At 41.6% G+C, this 10944-nt stretch overlaps 1 protein-coding gene across 17 annotated transcripts in view; it reads left to right on the top strand.

The window, feature by feature from the left end:
* The window catches only part of ank2b (ankyrin 2b, neuronal), a 241092-nt gene that overhangs the window by 218914 nt on the left and 11234 nt on the right, over window positions 1-10944 (top strand). For all 17 annotated transcript variants that reach the window (XM_035993711.1, XM_035993710.1, XM_035993713.1 and 14 more), the window contains 5 exons: window positions 552-629; window positions 796-927; window positions 1032-1181; window positions 1335-1569; window positions 2103-2163. In XM_035993711.1, coding sequence (XP_035849604.1) covers window positions 552-629; window positions 796-927; window positions 1032-1181; window positions 1335-1569; window positions 2103-2163 — 656 coding nt within the window. The remainder of the gene's footprint in view (window positions 1-551; window positions 630-795; window positions 928-1031; window positions 1182-1334; window positions 1570-2102; window positions 2164-10944) is intronic.

Below are 10944 nucleotides of genomic sequence, written 5' to 3'. Positions count from 1 at the left end.
CCCAGTTTAAGGGACTATTCTCTTGTGCCTCATTAGTACACTGTAGCTGTAAAGGTGCTGCCTCTCTGTCTCTTGTAGTTAAGTCCCACTGTAGTTGAAGAATCCATGTGGCTGTGTCGTTTGAGCCATGTTTGTGTTCGTAATGATGTCTCTCTATCCCTCTATGTGTGCTAAAAATCTCAAGATTGACTTAAAGGCTTTATGGAACTTTTGAAAACAGCTTAGTGACTAATAAGTTTTTCAACATTAAAGAGTAAATACATGTTTAAACAATCACATGTAATTTAATTTATTTTCTAATGATTGGAATTTATGTTTCTTAATCATAGTGCCACTTCAAGATCTATCACAACGATTCTTTACAGGCATATTATGTACTTGTTCAAGGTTATTGTTCCTTAATTTGATATCATGAATTAACCAAACAAACTGTCAGTACTACTAAAACAAGAAAGCCAGTGAGGATTAATTTGGATACTATAAGTGAATGTGACTTGATTTGGTATATCTTGCGGCTCTGACCGCTCATGGCTGTCTGGTGGTATTTGCAGTAGATCCACAGGATGAAGCAGAGAGAAAAGAGCAACGGTTGGCCATTATAGCCGACCACCTTGGCTTCAGCTGGACAGGTGAGTCGCACCTTAGTAGCAGTGATCAAGCTATCAATCACATATAAACATAATATAAATATTATTTGTACGTTTTTGACAGGCCTTCAAAAAACTTTATTTCAAACACTTCAACTGTATCTTCCGATCATCATAATCATTATTATATCTTCTTTTTGTCCAACAGAATTGGCACGAGAACTTGACTTTAGTGAGGAGAGGATCAACCGGATAAGGATTGAAAACCCTAACTCACTGCAAGACCAAAGCCATGCCCTTTTAAAACTCTGGGAAGAAAGAGAGGGAAAGCATTCCTCAGGTTAGTTATATAAGTGGGGTACATATTTCTCAAAAAAGTAGAGGTTCTTATTCTTATTCTAAAATTGTTTTTAACCGTTTTTCTTCTGTTTTCTGTTTCAAAAGAAACAACACTGATCAAAAGACTGACTAAGATCAACCGAATGGACATTGTTCACCTCATTGAAACCAAGATATTCAAGTCCACTCAGGAGGACACATCATCACATACCTATGCAGAAATAGAGCAGACCATAGCACTGGATCATAGTGAAGGTACACAGCCTATGTTAGCTTGAAGCAGACAGTGATTAGGTTGTTGTTATATCTATGTAGAAAGCTGTAATTGATTGCTTGCCTATGACATTCAGATACCAAACAGTTCAACAATCAACTCTTTCTGTGTGCCTGCACTGTATTCTTTGTCAGGTTTCTCTGCCCTTCATGACGACATTGACAGCCCCAGTCCAGTCAGGCGTACAGAGGCCGCACGTAGGAGTCCAGGCTCTGGACAAGAGGTACCCATCGTGTCAGCAGAGGACCTGTCCTCCAGTTTGTCATCACTTCACGAGACAATGGGACGGCCAGAGACAGATTCCACAGCAATAGGCCTTCTTAGAAATGTCCAGAAAGAGAAACTACAAAAAGAGATGGAGACAACATAGTAAGTTACCTAGAAAGTTTAATTCATGTGTCCAAATGCACATTAGCATTCTAGCTGTTTTCCTTTTTTTTCTACAAGCATGGACACGTGATGCACTGCTCCTCCGCTTGCTGTATGAGCTACCAAACAAACATCCACAAGAGAAAAGGCTAACTGTTAACTTTAGTGTTCAGGCAAGATAGTTGCTAAATAGCTAATCCACTTTAGCACATTCTGTAGGTATAACCTGCAAATGTCATCATTGGTCAGTTTAGTTTTTTTTCTTCCTTTCAATAATAATAAATTTTAAATTAATTTTGAAGTAGATTTTTGACCTAAAATATGGATGGCTTTTAAGGTTTTAGTTGGACTTATACTGAATGTATAATCATTACTGATTAAACTTAAATTGGTATTTGGTGGAATATATTCAGTTTATACATTATGACGATATGAAGAAATACACTGATTATAGAAAAGGCTTATCAGCTTTAATTTTTTTTTATTGATCAACCATGCTGTGACTGAATATTGATTTTTTTTTTATTTCACAGCTCATCACAAAGAGTATATGAGGAACTGACAGACACGGTACGCACAGGCAGTTTTAAACAAGTAAGTCCTTTCTTCACACTGTACCGCGCCTCTCCCTACAACCTCCGATCCCATGTGATAGACCCTGTATACAAAGGGGGACCCAGGTTAGGCGCCCAGATTACCTCCACTATTGAACCATGTGATGATGAGGGGGCTGTTGGATATGAAGGGGAAGAGGGGGGAGAGGAGTGGAGCTTGGAGTGTCTACAAACCCCCTGTTCTGAACACAGTGCTGATTATCTGTCACCGTTGCCTTGGCGAGAGTCCTCCAATAGTTCTCGAACAGGTGTATGCGAGAGTCGACCGCTGTCTATGACCGATTTTGGAGATAGCTTGATTGAGTGTGATCAAGCTGAGCAAGACTTCAGGGAACTGTCTATGGGTCTTACAGAAACTGATGAGGTATCTGAAAAGATTTGCTTTACACAACAATCTACAAGTGAAGAAAGGGTTCTGCCTACACAGCCTACTTCTGTGCCTCCTTCTGGTTCCCCTAATGCAAACACAGAATCAACGCAGGCCAAAAAAATGGGCAGAAGACACATTGATGAAGTTTCACGTCGACTCTATAAAGTCCTGTATGGGTATGATGTTGAGTTGGTGGATTCAGACAATGAGGATGTGACTGTGGTGGATGCATCCCCTGAAGACGCAATTCAAGCTGGAGTCAGCAAAGATGAGGTTGAGGAAGCTGCTAGACACACAAACGTTAATGAAGATGTTTCAAAGTCTGTGCTTGAGACTGATGTTCACAAAGTTTTAATTCCAGGTGACCTTGATGTCAAATCCCTTCATGGCTTGAATCAAACCAACACGGCCACTCAGGCATTAGCAGGTCCCTCTGATGTCAGTTGTAGTTGTACCGGCTTCATTCAGGTGTCACATGACTCAACGTTTGAGCAGATAGATGTTCATTCAGTAGGTAAAGTAATACCAGGAGCTGAGTGCAGCATCCAGATTAAAGCATCCAGAAATAGATCCTGTTCACCAGAATCCACATATGAAACCATTTGTGGACCTCATAGCTTAGTTCATGATAGATCATCTTTACTTGAATGCGTTACTGATACAGAAATATTACTGACAGAGAGTAGGGCCTCATCACTTGATTCAGTGTCATCCATAGATGAGCTGATTTTTCTTTCACCAGATTCTCTAATACCTCAGTTTAGGCCCTTGTCTCCTCTACCACCTCCTGTTTTTCCATGGGAAACTGGTGATGTTGAAGCTTCTGCCCAGGGGCAACCATTACTGAGTGTGCCAGGAGACACTATGCTGTTAACATCAGAAGCAGAGGAAAGGCCATTAACACCGATGGTTTCAAACAAAAGACCATTTGGGAGGCCAGTATCACTAGGCAGTGATAACAGTGGTGAGAGATCCATCTCACCTCAATCATTATCTTTTGACATAGAAGACAGAGCACCTGAGATCATGAGACGATCATCTCCTCAATCCAGTGGGTGCATCACTGCACACTGTCGGCTTCCACCAGACTCCCCTATCCCAGAATTTAGACCAATCTCAGAGTCCTTTACTTGTCAACGTAGATTATCATCGCCTGAGTCAGTGTCATCACATTTGGAATTGGAAACAGCACGTTTGTTATCAAAGCGTTTTGAAGACAGGCCATCATCCCCAGAATCTGTAGCATCTGAAAATGAATATAAAGAATTATTACCTGATTCACCTATACCTGAATTCAGTCACAATTGGCCTGATTCTGCTACTGTAATAATAGGGGAGAGGTCCAGTTCACCTGAATCAGTTTGCTCAGATGTAGAATATGGCTTCATGTCTCCAGCATTAGTTACTCGTGAAGATAAAGTTTTATCACCTGCTGCAGCTGCATCTGGAGATGAATCACAATCTGTTTTCCCTGTCATTGGACATAGATCACCTGCCCCTGGATTAATTGAATCAGCAGAGATAGCATGGGATTCCATAGATGCTATGCATAGAATAAAATCACATGAAACATTAGAATCTGATACAGAGAACAAACCACCAACACCAGTGGAATCAGTATCTGAAGATGATGATGATTGGGATGTTATATCTGTGTCTGATATTGAGCAAAGACCACTTTCACCACAGTTAGTGCCTGACTACAGACCAATCGCTCTGCGGTCAGCAATGTTAGACATCAGAGCATCCTCTCCTGAATCAGAAACAATCAATGAGTGTCTGTCCCCAGATTCTCCCATACCACAATACATGCCATCCGTGCATCATGCTGTTACTATAAATGATCATTCATCATCACCAGAATCTGTGTTGTCAGATACAGAGTATTATGCCATGCCATTGCTATCATATTTTGAGAATAGGCCTTTATCTCCTGATTCAAGTGGTTCTGTAAGTGATTATAGGCCTAATCCTGTATCTGACCTACCTTTGGAGAACGATACAACACATAAACTGACACAAAATGCAATTGCTGTAGAAGATGCATGTGCAAGAAAGCAGTTTGAGACAAAAACAAACATAATTGTTGATCTAGAAAAATATCCAACCTTTATTCTTTTGTCAAAATATGAAGAAAATCCTATAAAACATAATGAAACTGAAACTCCCAAGATAGAGTCAGTTGTACCTGCTGACACTCTTTCTGACCAAAACATTGTCACACCACCAGCAGGAGTTGAAGTCTCATCGAATATATTTACAGAAGGAATATCTCATGAGTTGTTTGATGCAAGAAACTCAATGCAGGAAATAACTGTAAGTGGGAAGACAAAACATCTTAGAAAGAAAAAATCTAAGAAATCAGTCAAAACTGATTATGAACCTGTTGATGATCTACCATTCTCATTTAAAACAAATGTCCCTGAAAATCAGCAATTGCCTGGAGAGTCTTCAATTTCTGTACCTCAGCATCATTTACCTTTATCCTTAACCGATTATTCATTGCCAGTCTACAGTTTAGCATATGATGCAGAACTTTGGAAGCTCATCTCTCAAATTCGTGACCCACAGTATGTAGGGGAAACCTTCATGAGTAAAACAGGAGTGTTTCAGTTGGCTGGAACAAGGACAGAGTCTTATCAGACAAAGTCGGACGTAACAGTTCGAGCTGCTGCTTTGCAATCCGAAAATTACCAAAGATCAAGTTTACCGGATTCTGAAGCAGGATATAGACCCATGTCAACACAAGCAATGTTGATGCTGGACACGCTTTCCCCTGAGTCACCCATTCCTGTGTTTGGACAGGGTTCATCAGAATTTTCTCCTTGGACAACCCTGGCAACATCCTCATCACCTGTTTCAGTTTGTTCAAATTTAGAGTATGGCACTATGTCTCTGTCACATCTGTCCTCTGAAATGAGACCATCCTCACCTGATTCAGTAGGTTCTGGAGATGACTACAGAGGTGACTCACCAATATCAGATTTCAAAAAAGGGCTGACTGAATCAGTTTCAGTTAAAGCTCATAGATCATCTCCTGATTCAGTGGTTTCAAATGTTGAATGTGCTCAATCAAGTGTAAGTATTTGCGAGCAGAGACCTGACTCACCGGGATCACAAGTATTGGAGAACCCAGAAAAATCAATGGGTAGTCAAACCTTACCTCTAAAGGCAAAAAGGGTACCCGTATATAAACCTGTTCATGGTACTGAACTTTGGAAGTTAATTTCTCAAATATATGATCCTCACTATGTTGGGGAGACATTTTACAATGAAACCAGTTCTTTTGATTGTGCTGGGGAAATAATTGAATCTGTATTGAAAGATTCCAGTGTAAAAGAGGGAGAGTTAGAGGGTGGTGTGAAATTGGACATAGATTCATCCGATGCAGATGCTCTACCAGCAATGCAAACACAAATGGAGAAAGAAGAGAGTGCAGTGTCAGGAAACAGGTCTTTATCACCTGGGGCACTGATAACTGAATCAGTTGTTTCCATGTTTGAAGAAAAGCAATCAGCTGAGGCTGGTGAAACATTTAGAGCAAACCAGCTGATGTGTCAACTACATGACCCCCATTATGTAGGAAAAGGCTTTGCAAGCAGAGTTGAAGTGTTTGAATATGAGAACACAACTAAAATGAGGCCACTCTTACCAGAATCAGGTAGGATCGAAAGGACTTTATCACCAGATTCTTCTCTACCACAGTTTAGACAACATAGAGAATCAGCCATGTTAGTTTCAGGAATCAGGTCATCATTACCTTTATCTATAAGGTCAGACACTGAAATGGATTTTCTGGACATGTCATTTATTGAGGTGCAAGAGAGATCCTTCACACCGGACTCTGAAAATGATGTCAGGGGACTTTCACCTGATGAATTCACACAGGCTATACTTCACCCAACTTTTTATGAATACATATCTACATTACCTGAGTCAGTTTGTTATTCAGATAAAGAGAATGAAGATGGGTCATTTTTATCAGTATCCGATGATCATCGACCTCCATCACCTGGTTCAATGGCATCTGGAGATGAGCACCAGGCCCTGTCACCAGATTCACCTGTACCTCAATTTATAGCAAGAGTGGACAACTCTTTTCCATTTTTCGTCGGGTTTAGGTCACCATCCCCTGAATCCGATACATCAGATGTTGAGTATGCACCTTTGATTAATTCCCCATCTGATACTGAAGATAGACCAGATTCTCCAGAGTCATTGGAACTAGAGGTTGAAGAGAGACCTCTTTCACCTGATTCTGAATCAGAGTATAGGCCTTTCTCACCTGCATCACTGATGTTAATATCACATTTTGGATCACCATCTCCTGAATCTACTGGCTCTCTGAATGAATTTAGTGCTCTTTCACCAGATTCACCTATTCAAGAGTTTAGACAGGAGTCCTTAAACACATACATGGAATATAGATCCTCCTCACCAGAGTCAGTGGCATCAGATTGGGAAGTCGAAATGGAATTATCTTTCCCAATGTTATTGGAGGGCCGACCTTCATCTCCTGAGTCTTTAGTATCACTCAGTAAATACAGAAGACTCTCACCTGATTCACCCATACTTGACTTCAGACCGGCTTTGCCAGTTCTTTATGCTGATGTTAACACTAACAGAACCACATCACCTGGGTCAGTATATTCAGATGAGGATTTGGAGACTGATTTGTGTATCCCCTGGCTCTTTGAGGACAGAGCAGAATCTCCTGGTTCAGCTGCATCCAAAGATGAATTTAGACCTCTTTCACCAGACTCACCCATTCATGACTTTACACAGGCACTACAAGAGTCGTCCATATCACATATGGATTACAGGTCTTCTTCACCTGAATCAGTGTTGTCCGATTTTAATGAGGAAATTGAGTTATCGTTCCCTATAGTCATGGAAGACCGATCTTCTCCTGAGTCCTTAGCATCTCTGAGTAAATACAGAGGACTTTCTCCTGATTCCCCTGTACCTGACTTCAGACAGGCTTTTCTAGAAACATATCCTGAGTTTAATGCATGCAGGTCATGGTCACCTGAGTCCGAGGGTTCGGCAATAGAATATGATACTTTGATTTCACAGATGTTTGATTTCGAGGACAGAGCAGAATCCCGTCAGTCAGGGGTGTCTGACTCTGATCTTAGATGTTTGTCTCCTGACTCTCCACTACCCCAGTACACCATGAGTGCACCCACTATGGTTGGAGTAAGATACAGATCCACATCACCTGGGTCAGTATATTCAGATGAGGATTTGGAGACTGATTTGTGTATCCCCTGGCTCTTTGAGGACAGAGCAGAATCTCCTGGTTCAGCTGCATCCAAAGATGAATATAGACCTCTTTCGCCAGACTCACCCATTCCTGACTTTACACAGGCACTACGAGAGTCATCCATATCACATATGGATTACAGGTCTTCTTCACCTGAATCAGTGTTTTCCGATTTTAATGAGGAAATTGAGTTATCGTTCCCTATAGTCATGGAAGACCGATCTTCTCCTGAGTCCTTAGCATCTCTGAGTAAATACAGAGGACTTTCTCCTGATTCCCCTGTACCTGACTTCAGACAGGCTTTTCTAGAAACATATCCTGAGTTTAATGCATGCAGGTCATGGTCACCTGAGTCCGAGGGTTCGGCAATAGAATATGATACTTTGATTTCACAGATGTTTGATTTCGAGGACAGAGCAGAATCCCGTCAGTCAGGGGTGTCTGACTCTGATCTTAGATGTTTGTCTCCTGACTCTCCACTACCCCAGTACACCATGAGTGCACCCACTATGGTTGGAGTAAGATACAGATCCACATCACCTGGGTCAGTATATTCAGATGAGGATTTGGAGACTGATTTGTGTATCCCCTGGCTCTTTGAGGACAGAGCAGAATCTCCTGGTTCAGCTGCATCCAAAGATGAATATAGACCTCTTTCGCCAGACTCACCCATTCCTGACTTTACACAGGCACTACGAGAGTCATCCATATCACATATGGATTACAGGTCTTCTTCACCTGAATCAGTGTTTTCCGATTTTAATGAGGAAATTGAGTTATCGTTCCCTATAGTCATGGAAGACCGATCTTCTCCTGAGTCCTTAGCATCTCTGAGTAAATACAGAGGACTTTCTCCTGATTCCCCTGTACCTGACTTCAGACAGGCTTTTCTAGAAACATATCCTGAGTTTAATGCATGCAGGTCATGGTCACCTGAGTCCGAGGGTTCGGCAATAGAATATGATACTTTGATTTCACAGATGTTTGATTTCGAGGACAGAGCAGAATCCCGTCAGTCAGGGGTGTCTGACTCTGATCTTAGATGTTTGTCTCCTGACTCTCCACTACCCCAGTACACCATGAGTGCACCCACTATGGTTGGAGTAAGATACAGATCCACATCACCTGGGTCAGTATATTCAGATGAGGATTTGGAGACTGATTTGTGTATCCCCTGGCTCTTTGAGGACAGAGCAGAATCTCCTGGTTCAGCTGCATCCAAAAATGAATTTAGACCTCTTTCACCAGACTCACCCATTCCTGACTTTACACAGGCACTACGAGAGTCGTCCATATCACGTATGGATTACAGGTCTTCTTCACCTGAATCAGTGTTTTCCGATTTTAATGAGGAAATTGAGTTATCGTTCCCTATAGTCATGGAAGACCGATCTTCTCCTGAGTCCTTAGCATCTCTGAGTAAATACAGAGGACTTTCTCCTGATTCCCCTGTACCTGACTTCAGACAGGCTTTTCTAGAAACATATCCTGAGTTTAATGCATGCAGGTCATGGTCACCTGAGTCCGAGGGTTCGGCAATAGAATATGATACTTTGATTTCACAGATGTTTGATTTCGAGGACAGAGCAGAATCCCGTCAGTCAGGGGTGTCTGACTCTGATCTTAGATGTTTGTCTCCTGACTCTCCACTACCCCAGTACACCATGAGTGCACCCACTATGGTTGGAGTAAGATACAGAACCACATCACCTGGGTCAGTATATTCAGATGAGGATTTGGAGACTGATTTGTGTATCCCCTGGCTCTTTGAGGACAGAGCAGAATCTCCTGGTTCAGCTGCATCCAAAGATGAATTTAGACCTCTTTCACCAGACTCACCCATTCCTGACTTTACACAGGCACTGCAAGAGTCCTCCATATCACATATGGACTTAAGGTCCACTTCACCTGAATCTGTGTTGTCTGATTTGGAAATGGGATTACCTTGCCTAACATTCTTGGGAAGCAGACCTTCATCTAGCCTAGGTTCACTAGTTTATGACAATAGACCCTCTTCACCTGGCTCTGGGGCACCTGGAGATGAATACCAGGCTCTATCACCAGACTCACCCATACCGGATTATAGACCAGTAATGCCTGAACGTGTTATTGTGAATGTTGGCTACAGATCACCCTCCCCTGAATCCACTGAATCAGATATTAAGTATGCTTTGAGTGAGTTGTTGATGTCCATGAATTATGGTGTCGAAAATAGGCCAGATTCATCTGAATCAGTAGGATCAGAAGTACAAGAGAGGCCACTATCAGATGAACCCATACCAGAATGCAAACCCTTGTCACCTGAGGCATTGATGTTACTTGGAAACATCCGATCAGTATCTCCAGAATCTACTCAATCACTTGATGAACACAAGAGGTTGTCTACAGCACCTCAGTCAGAGAGATCAGATGATGAATGTAAACTCCTGCCATCTGAATCACCAATACCTGATTTTACAAAGACATTTGTAGAAAATGTCATGACTGTAGGAGACATATCACCCACTGAATTTAAAGGTTCAGATCATTTGTCACAAACGTTTGACCTGTTTTTTACAGAAGAGAGGTCAGCATCACCCGAGTCTTTTGAATCAGATAAGGAAAAATTACTTTTGCCACCCAAATCAATACCCAAATTAAAAGTCCCAGCTGCCAATGAAGCCACCATCAATAGCACTGTTTTATCAACAAAAATAGTGCCTACCTCACATGAAGAATCAGCCAGCATGGCAGCTGAGTATAATCTCATTTATGATGCACAACTGTGGAAACTGATTTCTCAAGTACATGATCCTCAGTATGCTGGAGAAACCTTCAGCAGTAAAACAGGGTTTATGCAAATTATTGGCAGCACAATAGAATATAAAAGGAGTGTTCCAGATGATGAACAAGATAATAAAGTAAAAGATAGAAATGAGCATGATGCCATTGCCACAGTACCACCTTCAGAGGCGACACATTCATTTATTTCAACAGACACAACCACAGCTGACTTTCTTTGCACTTCAAGTGCTCAAGTCATATCTGACAAAACTGTTTCAGAGTCACCTCCACCAATGATAGAACACCTTTTGTTTTCCGGAGCAGCTCCATACAGACAGGCTAAGTACACATTTGAAATACCT

Source organism: Sander lucioperca, chromosome 17, assembly GCF_008315115.2.
Source record: "Sander lucioperca isolate FBNREF2018 chromosome 17, SLUC_FBN_1.2, whole genome shotgun sequence".
Lineage (NCBI taxonomy): Eukaryota > Metazoa > Chordata > Actinopteri > Perciformes > Percidae > Sander > Sander lucioperca.
The sequence above is the reverse complement of the archived record's forward strand: the minus strand, read 5'-3'. Positions and strand labels throughout refer to the sequence as shown.